General features: G+C 39.3%; 1 protein-coding gene across 6 annotated transcripts in view; it reads right to left on the bottom strand.

The window, feature by feature from the left end:
* ZDHHC20 (zinc finger DHHC-type palmitoyltransferase 20) overlaps positions 1 to 18,563 on the bottom strand; it is an 87,445-nt gene that overhangs the window by 19,933 nt on the left and 48,949 nt on the right. For all 6 annotated transcript variants that reach the window (XM_054718682.1, XM_028138357.2, XM_054718683.1 and 3 more), the window contains exons 8-10: positions 17,768 to 17,803; positions 16,022 to 16,154; positions 2,345 to 2,471 (exon numbers count right to left, since the gene is read on the bottom strand). In XM_054718682.1, coding sequence (XP_054574657.1) covers positions 2,345 to 2,471; positions 16,022 to 16,154; positions 17,768 to 17,803 — 296 coding nt within the window. The remainder of the gene's footprint in view (positions 1 to 2,344; positions 2,472 to 16,021; positions 16,155 to 17,767; positions 17,804 to 18,563) is intronic.

The following is an 18,563-nucleotide window of genomic DNA, read 5'->3' as shown; positions in this document are numbered from 1 at the left end:
AAAACCATCCCACCGCCTAAAACCAGTGATAAAGATAAAATTTTCAAAGTAGCCAGAGGGAAATTTACAAACAGTGCAATAAAGATAAGAGTGGGGCTCATTTTTTGTTCCCAAGCCAGAAGATAATGGAACATTAAAAAAAAATTTTTTTTTGAGACATAGAGAAACACTGATCTGTTGTTTCACTTATTTATGTATTCATTGGTTGATTCTTTTTTTTTCTTCCTTTTTTTTTTGTTGATCCTCTACCTGAGAATATTTTTTCCATTGATTTTTTTAGAGAGAGTGGAAAGGAGAGGGAGAGACACCAAGAGAGAAACATCGATGTGAGAGACACATCGATTGTTTGCCTTCCACACCCGACCAACCAGGGCTGGGAATCAAGCCTGCATCCCAAGTATGTGTCCTTGACTGGAATTGAACCCAGGACCCTTTAGTTCATGGCCAATGCTCTATCCACTGAGCCAAACTGGCTAGGGCCATTGGTTGACTCTTGTATGTGCCCTGACTGGGGATCAAACCCACAAAATTGGTTTATCGGACAATGAACTAACCAGGGCCATCGAGCCACATTTTTAAAGAAAAGAAAACAAACCAAAACACTTAATATTGAAATTTCTGTTTAGAAAAAATAACCTTAAAAAAAAAAAGTCTGTGTTCCAACCACAGTGGAAAAACCTTGCAATACAGAAGACAAAATATAAAGTATACAGAAGAGATTGGATCTTGAAAATATAGCAATAAGATCTACTCAATGATACACAGAAAAAAGACTACACACAAAAAATGTACAGTGCATCAATAAGCTGTGGTAAGAACTTCTTCGAGTGGATAAATGTAATTGGAGTCCCTGCAGTAATGAGGAGAGGGGGATGTCAGAAGAAATAGTTGAAGAAAAAATAGTTGAAATATTTCCAAATCTGATAAAAGTTATAAAATCATAGACCTGGGAAGTTCAATCAATCCTAAGCCCAAGAACACAAAGAAAATTATACCAAGGGACAACAAAATCCAATTTCATGAAACTATTTACAAATAGAAAATCTTAAAAGCAGCTGGAGAAAAAAAGACACATTACATATTCATTAAAAAAAAAAGAATAGTGACCGCAAATTTCTCATCAGAAAAACCACAAGCTAGAAGACAATGAAGCAACATGTAGAATTCTATGCCAAGCAAAAATGTCTTTCAAAAATGAAGATAAGCCCTAATTGGTTTGGATCAGTGGATAGAGCGTCAGCCTGCGGACTCAAGGGTCCCAGGTTCGCTTCCAGTCAAGGGCATGTACCTTGGTTGCGGGAACATCCCCAGTAGGGGATGTGCAAGAGGCAGCTGATCGATGTTTCTCTCTCATTGATGTTTCTAACTCTCTATTCCTCTCCCTTCCTCTCTGTAAAAAAATCAATATATTTTTTTTAAAAAATGAAGACAAAGTAAGTCATTTTCACACAAAAATAGGCAATACAGTTAAGGAAAATAAAAACACAACACTCACAAATATATCACTTGAATATCAAATATTTTTTCCTCTTCTATAATGACTTTTATATATAGGTAGCCTAGGATGGCTATGAATTTGGAAGAAAAGGAAACTATATAACATCTCAAACATATTCTCATTTACATTTGAGTAAAAATTACATTATGTATTGGGTCTTCTATGATTTAAGATAAAACAGAATATATAACCTGTGATAGAATTTTTGAAGATATGGCTAAAAATATCACCTCTGAATATTTCATCACCCTTATAAAAATGTCAAAGTAATTATTTAATATTACTGAAAATCTACTAATATATGTTTAATATATCTTACTTTTCTTTTTAAAAATTATTTGTTTACTTATTTATTTATTTAATACTAGAGGCCCGATGCACGAAGATTCGTGCAAGAATGGGCCTTCCTTCCCCTGGCTGCCGGCACCGCCTTCGCTCAGGCCGGAGCCTCCCACGCGCCCAGAGGCTCGGAGCTGCTGGGGCGGTGCGAAACCAAACTGGGGACATGTGAGGAAGCAAGATCTCAAAATGCTCCCTCTTTTTTAATATTCTTACTCTTGCAACTTCTCTCATTCATTATTTATATAATTTCAACTTATTTTCATTTTGAAGGAAAAAGGGTAATAATTCTTATTTTTTATGAATCATCTTTTTCAACTTTCCATTCCAATATATGCCCAAACTCTCTTTTACCCTAATAAAAAAAAGAAAAAGAAAATATTTTATAGAATCAAGTTATTCTGGGTTTTCATTCTTAAGGCTAAGAATTATATATTGTAGTCTCTGAACCTTAAGACATTTAACTATAATTTTTATAATTTCTGAGACCTGCATTTTATAAATTACCTTGAAAATATTGGAAGTAGCCAGTATTTCTTCTCATCGCCAAAGACTTGTCTCCAATTTTTACTGTATCCAAGAGAGAAACCATTTCCATCAGGTCCATATGAAAATGTGGGTGCACTAAATGATTCTGTTATAGACATACATAAAAAAAATGAGTTAATCTATTTAAAATTATAGTAGGAATGAAAGTACCAATTTTCTTGTTTTATATCTTTGATATCAAGAACTATAAACATAGCCTTGGCTGAGCCAGTTGGAGCATTGACCTGTGCACCAAAAGATGGTGGGTTCAATCCCTGGTAGAGGCATATGCAGGAGGCAAACAATGTTTCTCTCTGACATCAATGTTTCTCTCTCTCTTTCTCAAACTTCCTTTCTCTAAAAATCAATAAAATTTAAGAAAGAAAATCTTAATAAACAGCTATAAATAGAATTTTAAATAATGTATTTATAATAAAGATAAATTTCTAAAATGTATTTCAGAAGAAAATATCACCTCTGAATACTTCATCACCCTTATAAAAATGTCAAAATAATTATCTATTATTGAAAATCTGCTAAAATGTGTTTAATATATCTTACTTTTCTTTTTAAAATATATTTATTTATTTGAGTTTATTTAAACCAAATTGGTGACATGCCAAGAAGCAACATCTCAAAATGCTCTCTCTTTTTTAACATGCCTACTCTTGCAACTTCGCCCATTCATTATTTACACATTTCCTACTATATGCTTGATGGTACATTACCAGGTGTTTGGGATTCAAAGATAAATTAGATACAATTTTTATCTAAGAACCCAAAGTCTAACAAAATTACAATGTGATAGAAATATGTGTGTATTGAGGGTGTGGTAGAGGAGGGTTAAATATGGAGGAGGTGATACTTGAGAATGATCTTAAACAAGGAATAACAGATAAGGAAGCAGATGGTTATTAAAGACTATTCTTTTTTTTTAAATTTATGTTTTTATTGATTTTAGAGAGAGAGGAAGGGAGAGGGAGAGAGAAGCACTGATCAGCTGCCTAACCGAGGCATATGCTCTGACAGGGAATCAAACCTGCGACTTCTTGGTGCATGGGATAATGTTCAATCAACTGAGCCAAACCAGCCAGGGCTCAAGACCATTCTTTTAAGCTTGGTTGTAAAGTGATATAGAGTGAGGGTTAGAGATACTTAATTTTCACCAAATAAATGTATTTTTTAAAATTTAAAAATAGACTGCATTTCAGCATGTTTTATAAGCTAAGGATAAGCCAGGAAGAGTTTGATTGGGAAAGGTTGTTAATATAGAAAAGTAATGTAAAAATAGATGGAAGACTATTTTAGAAGAAATGGGATTGGTTCTAGAAGAGTTCTAAAGATTAGCCTTAGATACTAGAAAAGACATATCTTATCCTCAGAAGTTAGAAGAAGGGTAACTGTGATGGGTTTGAAAGTAGAAATGTTTGTGTGAGGTTATAAAGATAAGAAGATAAGAATTTACTTGTGACAACTTCTAATTCTTCTATGAAGAGCTCACAAGATGAGTAAGAAAATTAGGGAGAATGGTGAAAATCTGGAATAACTGTTGTAGGTAATATAAAGTGATCAACCTGATCAGAAACACTACATTACTCCCAAATAGAGGTGAGGGCCTAAGTGAGGGTTGAGACTTTAAATCTGTAGTTGTAACAATCTCTATGCAAGTGAGATTGCCTTCACCGGCTTTCTACAACCCTGATTCACATGTAGATAAAATGGCCAGCTGGAGTAACCTAGGTCATAGGTTAGGAAATGCATTATGGGAGAAAGCCTAAGGACAGGTATAAAGTGAATGTGCAGTCAAGAATTATTAAAATCATTTACTATAGGATCTAGAATGGAAAAGACTGGAAAATGAAACCAGAAGGGAGAGAAGCACTTGAAAGAAAAGTGCTGGAAAACAGAGGACTCAGTAATCTACAAAAGGAATTAAAAGTATATAAAAGAAAGAGCTAAAAGAACAAAGACTGTGGTTAGAGAATGGAAATTTAAGTTGAAAATTTCAGGGGCTCTTCAATTCTAAGCAATGAAAAGGTTCAGTGTATAGTTATGAAATTACTGGCCATCAAATTCAAAGGGACTAGCCTGCCTGTTTGGGATGATTATAGTTTGACTACAGAAACTCTTAATGTGGGGGAATTATCTCAAGATATGTAGATGACAGTTATGAAGAAGGGTAGAGGTGATACTCCAAAGGACAGAATAAGATACTTTCAAAGGACAGAAAGACAACAATTCGGAAGAAGTAGTGGAGAACCAGCTAAGATCTAGGGGCAGGGTTGTGGAGGGTGAGGCTATAAGGGAATGCTGTACTAGGGTAATTTTTTACAAAGTGCAAGTTAAAATACCTTAATAGTCTGTGAAATTAATTCACTGGTTTGTAACCACAGAATTATTTAAGGAACTAAAACAGAAAATATTGGCATCACTGCACATAGTAAAGTTAAATAATGTTTTGTGAAATTTTTGCTTATTTACATAAATTTATACATATGTGTGCATACACTAGGTTATAGAAAACTAGATGCCAGGTGCACGAAATTTGTGCATGGGGGGGTGTCCCTCAGCCCAGCCTGCACCCTCTCCAATCTGGGACCCCTCAAGGGATGTTCAATTGCCCGTTTATAGGGATCAGGCCATGGGGGTGTGGGTCCCCTCTGGAGTGCCTAGCCAGTGTGGGTGAGGGGCTGATGACTGTTTGCAGGCTGACCACAGCCCCTTCAGGGTGGGGGGTCCCGCTGGCGTGCCTGGCCAGCTTGGGTGAGGGGCTGATGGCTGTTTGCAGGCTGGCCACACCCCCCAGCGACCCAAGCTCCCAGCCCCTCATTTCTTTCTTTCTTTTTTTTTTTAAGCGCCTCCTTGAGCGGAGGCCAGGGCCAGCAGAAAGCAGGTATCTGGGATTTATTTATCTTCTATAAATGAAACTTTGTAGCCTTGAGTGGAGGCCAGGGCCGGCCAGGAAGCTTGGCTTCCTCCATCACCGGGGGAAACCCAAGCCTCCTACTCGCTCCAGCTCCATGGCCACTGCCATCTTTGTTGGGTTAATTTGCATACTTGCTCCTGATTGGCTGGTGGGTGTAGCAGAGTAATGGTCAATTTGCATCTTTCTCTTTTATTAGTGTAGATGATGCATTTCTTACTGTAGTCACTGGCCAAAAAGTTTGAAAAAGACTGAAGGGAACAATAAGTTTCCCAGAAATCACTGGCCTCTCAAATATCCACATTGGTTTGGTGGGAAATTAATGACCTGGGCTGGATGGGAACTGTGGCAAATTACTATTTGCAACCCATTTAAAGCTACTATTTAGCTGTGAATAAATGATGCCGGATGGGAAAAAAAGGCCCACAATATCAGATTTATCAGTTTTGAAAGAAGAAATCTATTTTTCTATGTAAAATCTCTAGGTTTTTAGCAGTTGTGGAAGGTCTTAGCAGTTGTGGCTAGCCTCTGCTTGTAGGATGCACTTTGTCATTTCTCATTAAAGGTAAGAAAATGGCAGGAAATTCTATGAAGAGGGTAAAAAATTAATTAATGGATAAAAGGAAGTTTACTTACATGGATGAAGGCACGACAGAACTGAAGTGCTCAACAGTGAAGAGTGAGTTGAGGTAGGAATGGCACAGAAATCCTTTACTCTGGAAGCACGTCATTCCTTACAATGTAAGGCTTACATGACATAGTTGTACACAAGTTTGAAACGATCCAAAAATGAAAGTATCTAAAAGGCTTCCTAAAATGTCTTCATCTTTCTCTATTAAAATCTATCCCCTTCTAATTTACCTAGCAGACACATGGCATGATAGCAGGGAAGGCTTTAATTTTCTTTTTTTTGTTTAATGTTTTTATTGATTTTAGAGAGAGGAAGGGGAGGGAAAGAGAGAGAGAGAGAGTGAGAGAGAGAGAAACATCAAAGATGAGAATCATTAATCAGTGGCCTCCTGCACGCACACTACTGGGGATCAAGCCTGAACCCAGAGATGTGTCCTGACTGGAAATTGAACCCTGACCTCCTGGTTCACAGGTTGATGCTCAACCACTGAGCAACTGGCTAGGCGAAGGCTTTAACTTGCTAATGAAATGTTGCAACAAATCATTATTTTGTATCTTGGTACATTAGCTGATAATTAAATATTTCAATTATAGCACAGTGGTGCTGCTTACATGCCAATAGCTCAGTTTGAGCAATGCCACGCCATCTTGTTTTCAAAATGTTTGTCCAATTATTTGAATATCTTACTGAATTCTTCCCTTATATTTCCAGTTTAAAAAATGAGTAATGCTGATATTAGAGATACAATACGTTAAGTTTAACTGTCAACTAACACAAGATGGAAATAATTTATTATGTCAAAAACACTATTCCTTAGCTTCAATCATGAAACATGGTGAGGAAAAAGCAAAGAACTTATGCGTTAGCTAAACGATAAACTGTAATTAAGGATTTAATTTTTTTTTTTTTTACCAATCTCAGAATGAACCACCGCATTAACATGTTAATCTATTACTCACCTTTCATAGATTAATTTTTGAAGACACTGAGTAAATGCAGGAAACAGCTTCTTCAAAAACATCTTTATTGTTCCAAGTATTATATATGTCCCCCTTTTTCCTCCCTTAACCCCTTCTAGCCTACCTCCACCCTCTGCCCCAGGCCTTCATCACCCTGTTGTCAGTGTCCATGGGTTATGCATACATGCATACAAATTCTTTGGTTGATCACTACCCACCCTCTCTCCCTCCCCCGCCTTCCCTCTGAGATTCCAAATTTTGTTCTATGCTTCTATATCTCTGAATCTACTTTATCAATTTATTTTGTTCACTAGATTCCACATATAACTGAGATCATGTGATACTTGTTCTCTGACTGGCTTATTTCTCTTAGCATAATACTCTCCAGGTCCCTCCACCATGCTGTCTCAAAGGGTAACAGATCCTTCTTTTTTAATGCTGCATAGTATTCCATGGTGTAAATATACCACTGCTTTTTTATCCACTCATATAGTACTGATGGGCACTTAGGCTGTTTCCAGATCTTAGCTATTTTAAATTGTGCTGCTATAGAGCGTCAGCCTGCAGACTGAAGGGTCCCAGGTTCGATTCCAGCCAAGGGCACATGCCTGGGTTGTGGGCTTTATCCCCAGTGGGGGATGTGCAGGAGGCAGCCAGTCAATGATTCTCTCTCATCATTGATGTTTCTATCTCTCCTTCCCTCTCCCTTCCTCTCTGAAATCAATAAAGATATATTTTAAAATAAATAAATAAATAAATTGTGCTGCTATGGACATAGGGGTGCATACATTCTTTCTAATTGGTGTTTAGGGTTTCTTAGGATATATTCCTAGAAGTGGGATCATTGGCTCAAATGGCAGTTCCTTATTTTTTGAGGAAACTCCATACTGTTTTCCACAGTGGCTGCACCAGTCTGCATTCCCACCAGCAGTGCACGAGGGTTCCCTTTTCCCCACATCCTCACCAGCACTTGTTTGTTGATTTGTTGATGATAGCCATTCTGACAGGTGTGAGGTGATACCTTATTGACATTTTAATTTGCCTCTCTGATGATCAATGAATTTGAGCATTTTTTCATATGTCTCATGCCCATCTGTATGTCCGCTTGGAGAAGTGTCCATTTAGGTCCTTTGCCCATTTTTTTTTATTGGATTATTTGTCTTCCTTCTGTTAAATTGTATGAGTTCCTTATGTATTTTGGATATTACCCCTACATCAGATGTATCATTGCCAAATATGTTCTCTCATACAGTGGGTTCCCTTTTGGTTTTATTGATAACTTATTTTGCTATGCAGAAGTTATTTATTTTGGTGCCGTCCCATTTGTTTATTTTTCTCTTTAGTTTCCTTGGCCCTAGGAGATGTATCTGTAAACACAAGGCTATGAGATATGTCTGAGATTTTGCTGCCTATGGTGTCTTCTAGGATTTTTATGGTTTCCTGGCTTACATTTAAGTCTTTTATCCATTTTTAGTTTATTCTTGTGTATGGTGGTCTATTTTCATTTTCATGCCATGTATCTGTCCAAATTCCCCAACATCATTTATTAAAGAGACTATCTTGACTCCACTGTATAATCGTGCCTCCTTTGTCAAATATTAATTGAGTGTAATGGCTTGGATCGATTTCTGGGGTCTCTGTTTTGTTCCATTGATCTATGTGCCTGTTCTTGTGCCAGTATCAGTCTGTTTTGATTACAGTGGCTTTGTAGTATAACATGATATCTGGTATTGTGATTAATCCAACTCTGTTTTTCTTTCTCAAGATTGCTATGGCTATTAGGGGTCTTTTTTGGTTCCATATAAACTTATGGAGTATTTGTTTTAGATCTGTGAAATATGCTGTTAGTATTTTATTTTTATTTATTAAATATATTTTTATTGATTTCACAGAGGAAGGAAGAGGAAGAGAGAGATAGAAACATCCATGATAAGAGAGAATCATGGATCGGCTGCCTCCTGCAAGACCACACTAGTGATCGAGCCCACAACCTGGGCATGTGCCCTTGACTGGAATCAAACCTGGGACCTTTCAGTTCACAGGACGACACTCTATCCGCTGAGCCAAATCGGCTAGGGCTGCTATTAGTATTTTAATAGGGTTTGTACTGAATGTGTAGATTGCTTTGGGTAGTATGGACATTTTAATGATGTTAATTTTACCAATCCATGAACATGTTTATTCTTCCACTTGTCTTTACCTTCCTCTATCTCTTCTTTCAATGTCCTGTAGTTTTCCGAGTACAAGTCTTTTACTTCCTTCGTTAAGTTTATTCCTAAGTACCTTAATATTTTTGTTGCAATGGTAAATGGGATTGTTTATTTAGTTTCTGTTTCTGAGAATTCATTATTGGTATATAAAAAAGACATTCATTTTTGGGTATTGATTTTGTATCCTGCTCCATTGCCAAATTCATTTATTAAATCTAGTAGTTTTTTGGTGGTCTTTAGGGTTTTCCATGTACAAATCATGTCATAGGAAAATAATGAGAGTTTTAATTCCTCATTTCCAATTGGGATGCCTTTCATTTCTTCTTGTCTAATCACTGTATCTAGGACTTAACAGTACTATGTTGAATAAAAATGGTGAAAGTGGACATTCCTGTCTTGTTCCTGTTCTTAGGGGAAATGGTTTCAGTTTTTGCCCACTGAGTATGTTGATGGCTGTAGGTTTGTCAAATATGGCATTTAATATGTTGCGATATGATTTTATCAAAAATAGTTTTTGGATTTTGTCAAATGCCATTTCTACATCTATGGATATAATAATGTAATTCTTGACTTTCCATTTGTTTATGTGATTTATCATGTTTATTGTTTTGCAAATATTATACCAGTTCTATATATGTCCTGGAATAAATCCCAAGTAGTCATGGTGCATGACCTCTTTAATATATTGCTGGTTCTGATTTGCTAATATTTTGTTGAGGATTTTAGCATTTGTGTTCGTCAGAGGTACTGGTCTGTAATCCTTTTTCTCTGTAGTGTCTTTATCTGGTTTTGGAATGGGATAATGCTGGCCTAAATAAAAAAGCTTGGAAGTGTACCTTCCACTTGGATTTTGGGAATAGTTTGTGTATAGGTGTTAGTTCTTCTTTGAATGTTTAGTAAAATTCCCCTGTGAAGTCATCTGGACCAGGGCTCTTGTTTGCTGGGAGTTATTATTATTATTGCTTCTATTTCCTCAGTTGTTACTGGCCTATTCAGGTTTTCTGATTCAGTTTTGGGAGACTGTATTTCTCTAGGAATTTGTCCATTTCATCCACGTTTTCCAGCTTGTTGGCATTTAGTTGTTCATAGTATATTCTTACCATCTTTGTATTTCTGTGCTGTCAGTGGTTACTTCTCCACTTTCCTTTCAATTTCATTTATTTGGTTCCTCTCTCTTTGTTTCTTGATAAATCTGTTTAATGGTTCATGGATCTTTTTTATACTTTCAAAGAACCAGCTCTTGCTTTCACTGACTTTTTAAAAATATATATATATTTCTTTATTGATTTCAGAGAGGAAGGGAGAAGGAGAGAGAGATCGAAACATCAAGATGAGAACTGGGAACCCTTCAGTCCGAGGCTGAGGCTCTATCCACTGAGCCAAGTCGGCTAGGGCTCACTGACTTTTTATATTGCTTTTATTTTAGTTTCTTATGTCCTTTATTTCTGCTCTGATCTTTATTATTTCCTTCCTTCTACTTACCCTGGGCTTTTCTTGTTATAATCTTTCTAATTCTTTAAGTTTTAGGGTTAAATAATTTATTATTAATTTTTCTTGTTTTTTGAGGTAGGCCTGTAGTGCTATGAACTTCCCTCTAAAGACTGCTTTTGATGTGTCCCATAGATTGTGGGCTGTACTGTGTTCATTTTCATTGGTTTCCAGTAAGTTTTTAATTTTATTCTTGATCTCATTGGTAACCCATTCATTATTTAATAACATGCTATTCAGCCTCTAGGTGTTTGAGTGTTGTTACTATAGTTGATTTCTTTTTTTTTTTTTTTAATATATTACATTAATTTTCACAGAGAGGAAGGGAGAGGGAGAGCGAGTTAGAAACATCGATGAGAGAGATACATCGACCAGATGCCTCCTGCACACCCCCCACCGGGGATGTGCCCGCAACCAATGTACATGCCCCTGACCGGAATCGAACCTGGGACCCTTCAGTCCGCAGACCGACGCTCTATCCACTGAGCCAAACCGGCCTCGGCTATTATAGTTGATTTCTAATTTCAACCCATTGTGATCTGAGAATATGCTTGATATGATTTCATTCTTCCTGAACTTGTATAAACTTGTTTTGTGTCCTAATATGTGGTCTATCTTTGTGAATAACACATGTGCACTTGAGAAGAATGTATATTCTGTAGCTTTAGGATGAAATGTTCTATAAATATCAATTAAATCCATCTGATCGAGTGTGTCATTTAGTCCCTGTTTCTTTGTAAATTTTATTATCTGGAAGAGCTGTCCAGTGAAGTAAGCGGAGTGTTAAAGTCCCCTACTATGAATGTATTGCTGTTGATTGACCTCTCCCTGAAAGTCCTCTAGAAGTCTTTTATATATATACTAGAGGCCCGGTGCATGAAATTCGTGCATGGGGGGGGGGTGTCCCTCAGCCCAGCCTGCACCCTCTCCAATCTGGGACCCCTTGAGGGATGTCTGACTGCCCATTTAGTCCCTCTCACAATCCAGGACTGCTGGCTCCTAACTGCTCATCTGCCTGCCTTCCTGATTGCCCCTAACCGCTCCTGCCTGCCAGCCTGATCACCCCCTAACCACTCCCCTGCCAGCCTGATTGATGCCTAACTGCTCCCCTGCCAGCCTGTTGGTCCCTCCCAACTGCCCTTCCCTGCAGGCCCGGTCGCCCCCAACTTCCCTACTCTGTCGGCTTGGTCACCCCTAACTGCCCTCCCCTGCAGGCTTGATCGCCCCCAACTGTCCTCCCTTGCAGGCCTGGTCCCTCCCAACTGCCCTCCCCTGCTGGCCATCTTGTGGTGGCCATCTTGTGTCCACATGGGGGCAGCCATCTTTGACCACATGGGGCAGCCATCTTGTGTGTTAGAGTGATGGTCAATCTGCATATTACTCTTTTATTAGATAAGATAGAGGCCTGGTGCACGGGTGGGGGCTGGCTGGTTTGCCCTGAAGGGTGTCCCAGATCAGGGTGGGGGTTCCCTTGGGATGTGGGGCGGCCTGGGCGAGGGGCCTGTGGTGGTTTGCAGGCCGGCCACACCCACTGACAACCCAAGCAGAGGCCCTGGTATCTGGGGTTTATTTATCTTCTACAATTGAAACTTTGTAGCCTGGAGCGGAGCCAAGCATTCTGCTCACTCTGACGGCAGCCATTTCTGTTGGGATTTATGTACCTTCTATAATTGAAACTTTGTATCCTTAAGTGGAGGCCTGGGCCGGCCAGGGTGTGTGGAAAGCTTGGCTTCCTCCATTGCCGGGGGCAACCCTAGCCTCCTGCTCTTTCCAGGTCCGTGGCTGCCGCCATTTCTGTTTGGATTTATGTATCTTCTATCATTGAAACTTTGTAGCCTTGAGTGGAGGCCTAGGCCGTCAAGGGCAAGCAGAAAGCTTGGCTTCCTCCATTGCCAGGGAAACCCAAGCTTCCCTCCTGCTCTCTGTGGCCGTGAGTTGTGGTATAGCGGAGTGATGGTTAATTTGCATATTACTTTTATTAGATAGGATATGTTTAGGTGCTCCTATATTGGGTGTATATATGTTTACCAGGGTTATATCCTGTTGTTGGATCATTATCTTTAATATTATGTAGTGACCTTTATTGTCTCTTGTGATAGCCTTCAATTTGAAGTCTATTTTGTCAGGTATGAGTATTTCTACCCCAGGTATTATTTTTGTTTCCATTTGCATTTAAAAATTTTTTTCATCCCTTCACTCTCAGTTTGTATCTTTTGTTCTAAGGTGGGTCTCTTGTAGGTAGCATATAATTGGGTCATGTTTTTTATCCATTCAGTACCCTTATGTCTTTTGATTGGAGCATTTAATTCATTTACATTTAAGGATATTATTGACAGGTACTTATTTATTGCCATTTTAATTATGTATACCTAGGTTTCTCTTTCCCCCTATTTCTGCTCATTATAACAGTCCCTTTAGCATTTCTTGCAATGCTGGGTTGGTGGTGATAAACTCCTTTAGCCTTTTTTTTTTTTTTGTCATGGAATCTCTTTATTTCACTAACTATTTTGAATGATAGCCTTGCTGAATATAGCAATCTTAATTGTTTCAGATCCTTGCTTATTATTACCTTGAATACTTCATGCCTCTCCATTCTAGCCTGTATAATTTCTGAAAAATTATCTGACAGCCTTATGGGAGCTCCTTTGTAGGCAACAAATTTCTTTTCTCTTGTTGCCTCTAAGATTGTCTCTCTCTTTTTTTGAATTTTAATTATGATGTATCTGGATATGGGCCTGTTTGAGTTCTTCTTTGGAACTCTCTGTGCCTCCTGAACTTGAGTAACTTTTTCCTTCACCAGGTTAGAGAAGTTTTCTGCCCTTATTTCTTCAAGCACATTTTCTATGCCTTGCTCACTCTCTTCTTCTGGCACACCTATTATGCAAATATTAAATTTCATGTTGTCCCACAGCTCCCTTAAGCTGTCCTCCAGTTTTGTAATAGTTTTTTCTTTTTGGTTCTCTGATTATGTGATTTTTTTCTACCCTATCTATTAATTCACTGATCCAATGCTCGGCTTCCCCTATTCTGTTGTGTATTCCTTCCCATGTTCTTTATTAATTCTGTCATTCTTTGTAGTTAATATATCTTTTCTCATGCTGTTGAGCATCTGAACTCTATATCAGATACATTTCTTATCTCCAATTTATTTAGCTCTTCTTTGGAGAAATCTCTTGTTCTTTCATTTGGGGGGTGTTTCTCATTTTGGCTGCCTGTTTGGGTTTGTGACTATGTACTAGGTAGGTCTGCTACGCTCTCAACTGCAGGACAGTGTCAAATGCTGTTTCTGATTAATTAGATCGGGCAAAGACTCAAGGCCTCCAGAGAGTGCCACTCTGCCACTCTCTGCAGACTGACTGGATTTACTCTTGAGTAGCCCTCAGATAATCAGTCATCCACAGGTGCAGCGCAAGGTTTGCCAACAGGTGGACAATTGCTTCTACCTGGAGGCTAATTGTTATTCTGTCTCTTAATGGGCCGCAGAAACTCCACAAGGTGAGCAAGGGGCTTTTCACTAGGGTGGGTCAACTGTCTTCTCTCCCAGACAAAAATTGCCTGGATAGCCAAAGTCTGCCTGACAAAGATGACCTCCACAGGGTGAGGAAATGACTCAGCACAGGAAACCGGGGTATCTGCCTTCTGAGCTCTAAGTCCAGAACCACCACCCCTGGCTTCTGGTCACACAGCTCCAGTCCACTCTGCCCTCCCTGTGTTGGAGCCCAAGGTGAGTGGCTGCACACGAAATTTTGTGCGTCGGTCTTTTGAGAGGGTGCTTGCATTTCCAGCTGTTTTTCCCTGGCAGACAAGCAAATCTGTTTCTCACAGCCAGATGTTATGTGGGCACTTTTCTCAGTTCTGTTGCTCTCTGCTGTGGGACCAAGCTTGGGGTTTAGACCCCAGATTTCTCAGTGGCAACCACCCATAGCTGAGATATCTCTCCAGAACTTCAGCTGCTATCTGTGGGAGCCCAGCCAGCCTTTTTGCGCCTCTGTACTTCCTACCAGTCTCTATGTGGTCTCCCACTTTTCATCCTTGGTTATCAGGGTTCTCTCAAGCAAGTCTTTAGTTGATTATTCAGAATTTTTTTTTCTTTGTATTTCAGTTGTAATTCCAGTTTGGTCCTGGGAACATGTTGGTGTAGTATCCACTTACTCCACCACCATTTTTAACCTTTTGGACTCGGATGTCGAGTGTGACTCGACACGGTTAGCATCAGTAGCAGCTCGAGAAAAAAGCAAGCGAGTGCAAAGGGTTAATCTCCCAGGAAGTAGCTTGTATTAACATGTATAAAATATGGCTTGTTCTCTACTTTTACATACAACTAGAGGCCCGGTGCATGAAATTCGTGCAATGGGGGTGGGGTGGGGGGGAGTGTCCCTCAGCCCAGCCTGCACCCTCTCTAATCTGGGACCCCTTGGGGGCAGTTGGACATCCCTCTCACAATCTGGGACTGTTGGCTACTAACCGCTCGCGTCCCTGCCTGCCTGATTGCCCCTAACTGCTTCTGCCTGCCAGCCTGATCACCCCCTAACCTCTCCCCTGTCGGCCTGTTTAACACCTGATTGATCCCCTGCTGGCCTAATTGCCCCCAACTGCCACCAATTGCCCTCCCCTGCTGGCCTGGTCCCCCCCAACTGCCCTCCCCTGCAGGCCTAGTTCCCCCCAATTGCCCTCCCCTGCCGGTCTGATCTCGTCCCCAACTGCCTCTGCCTGCCTGATCACTCCTAACTGCCCTCCCCTGCCGGTCTGATCTTGCCCCCAACTGCCCTCCTCTGCCAGCAAATTTGCTTCTGATTGTTCAGTTTCTATGCCAGTCAGCATCAAAAGCTCCACCTCCTAGGCAGCTATTGGCTCCTCACAATTCACCCAGATTTGGTTCTGACTGGTCGGTTTCTATGCCAGTCAGCGTCTCTGGGCCTATCAACAGGGCCTGATCAGAAAGGCGGGGCTGATCAGCAGCCCCGGTGGAGGCCTGGAGAGAAAGAGAGAAGCAAGCGCTGATCAACAGCTGCCACAGAGGCTATGGATCAGACCTTGCTTCTCTCTTCAGGCCTCTCTCTGGGCCTGATTCGCAGTCCCCTCAGCAGTCCGTGCTGGGTCACCGTGCCTGCAGCCGTAGTAGTCAGTGCTGGGTCGCCACGGCAACCCAGCGCTGACTGCAGGACTGACTTCCGGTTGGTCGAGCCTCCGGTTGTGACGGACCCAGGGTTTTTATATATTAGGATGAGCTACTGAAAAAATATATAAAAGTCAATCTAACTTCTTCAACCTTCTTTAAAAGAATGAACCTTTACATTTACATATACCCATTGTTCCTGTCCAGTCACGGTGAGTTTTCACGTATAATTATTTTACACTTCTTTATCATTTATTGTCCTTCTCCAGATTTCATATTCACTTATGGTCATTTCCCTAGATCATTATGATTTATTTTGACCTACTTACCTATTGTTGTTCTATTTTTTCCTACTAGCCAGCAGTGATAGCTGAAAAGTGATAAGACGCTGATGAAGAACATTGTAGACACAAAGAAAAGAAAAAGTACGTGGAATTTGGCACGTGTATCTGTGAGTTCATTCTGAGAAAAGAGAAAAGAAGTATTAATTTTGAGGATAGTCAACTTCTAGGATGTACTCTTATTATGTGGTTTTACAATAAAGATTTGCCAGATATGAAGAGTAACAAAATAAATTAGATATGTCCAAAAATAATGTTTTTGAAAGCAGAAAATTGGTATTATCAAAGAAGCTTGCTTACATAAAATCAGAGCTATTTACAAAATTGCTTTTAAACATTAAATAAAATAGCAATACTTTCAGTAATAAATAAAAAAATGGATTCTTTACCCAATGCTTTTATTTTGTGCTTTCTGCATAAGGGAAAACCTTTCCCCCAACATTCAGGATGTAGGACAGTTTTCACATCAATGCTAAATTATCTGCTATTTTTAATCATATATAATGCTTACCAGAAATTAATTATGATATATTTATTTTTGTACTTTTCTAATCTCTATTCTTGGAACACCACTACAAATATGTCCATCCTCTCAGCTGTTTCAATTGCTATCTTTTTAATCCTTGCTCCATTCCTACAGAGCTTTTGGTAGTTAGCAATTTTGGTAAATGAATTTAAATTTAACACAAATTATGAGCGAAAGAAAAGAGTTTGTTGTTTACCCATTCTTATGGCTATGCTCATTTTGTTTGTTTTTTATTTTTTTAAAGCTAAGAGTTGTTTTTTTAATATATTTTATTGATTTTTACAGAGAGGAAGGGAGAGGGATAGAGAGTTAGAAACATCGATGAGAGAGAAACATTGATCAGCTGCCTCCTACACACTCCCTACTGGGTATGTGCCCGCAACCAAGGTACATACCCTTGACCGGAATCAAGCCTGTGACCCTTGAGTCCACAGGCCGATGCTCTAGCCACTGAGCCAAACCAGTTAGGGCGGCTATGTTCATTTTAACAGAATCAAAGTCTTAACTTAGAAGAAATTAGTATCTATTGATAGGATGAGGAGGAATCTTTTAAACTGTGTAATCATGAAAGCTACTACAACACAAGGTGGTGCTACTTGACTTAAACACTGTTTACAGGCTAAAAGAAAGGTCTTCAGCATTACATAACTCTATTGTTCATCTTCTCTTCAATAGTAACCACAATACCTTGTATTTTTATTAATTTTAGAGAGAGGTAGTGAGACAAAGAGAATGAAACATTGATCAATTGCCTCTTACACATGCTCCAACCAGAGCTAGAACCTGCAATCTGGGTATGTGCCCTGACCGAGAATCGAACCTGTCACCTTTTGGTGTACGGGTGACAATCCAACCAACTGAGCCACACCGGCTAGGGCAATCACAATACCTTTAAAACATCTAGTGGCCCTGGCTGGGTAGCTCAGTTGGTTAGAGCATCCATCTCGATATGCCAAGGTTGCAGGTTTGATCCCTGGTCAGGCACATACAAGAAGCAACCAATGAATATCTAAATAAGTGGAACAACAAATTGATGTCTCTCTCCCTTTCCACTCTTTAAAATCAATAAATAAAAATTTAAAAAAAAATCAAGTGATTCTCTTATCTCCCTTCTTGTGAAGCAAATAAATATTATTTATTTATGTATATATTCACTACAAACATCATAAAGGAGATGACAAAAATGTCATGGCAGTAACGTGTTTTACCTTTGGACAACTCTGTGTAGATTTCCTGTGGCAAAGCTTGTACAAATAGAGACAATGCATTAAGAAACCAATTTTTAAACAACATTTTCCTGAATACTACTGTTATATTTTTGTTTTGAAGGAACACTAAGATGTTGCTCTCTAAAAAGTCATTGACAACATTTTCTCAAAAAACACAAAACAGACAAGAACATTTAGCTCTTCAAGCACATTTCAGGTACATTTTAAATACACACTTTTCCATTGTGTTTAAAACAGATTTGTATCTGAGATATAATAAAATTAAAAAATTTTAACAAATAGGCCAGCCGGTGTGACTCAGTGGTTGAGTGTCGACCTATGAAACAGGAGGTCACAGTTTGAGGTTTTGGGCTCAATCCCCAGTGTGGAGCTTCCAGAGGCAGCTGATCAATGGTTCTCTCATCATTAATCTTTCTATCTCTCTTTCCCTCTCCCTTCCTCTCTCTAAAAACATATTAAAAAATTTAGCAAGTAGCTTTTTTTAAAAAACACTTATAATTAGCAGTTTCTAGATCCAGATAGGACAACTTCTCATCCCCTTCATTGTTACTGCAATAGCCTTTTAAGCGGCTGTCGCTTGCCCTTTTTAGTGTCAGCACAGCAGTCAGTGATCCTTCACATCACGGGTATTCCCATTTCACTGAGTAGAAGCCATGGTCCTTACAACACTTCCCAAGGCTCTTTATTTTTTGGGCCCATATCAGGGACTTCCCACTAATCTCACTCTTGTTCACCCTCTCAGCCACACTAGATTCCTTTCTCCTGCTCAAACATG

This window comes from Eptesicus fuscus, chromosome 7 (assembly GCF_027574615.1).
Source record: "Eptesicus fuscus isolate TK198812 chromosome 7, DD_ASM_mEF_20220401, whole genome shotgun sequence".
Classification (NCBI taxonomy): Eukaryota; Metazoa; Chordata; class Mammalia; order Chiroptera; family Vespertilionidae; genus Eptesicus; species Eptesicus fuscus.
This window is presented reverse-complemented; position numbering and strand designations above follow the sequence as displayed.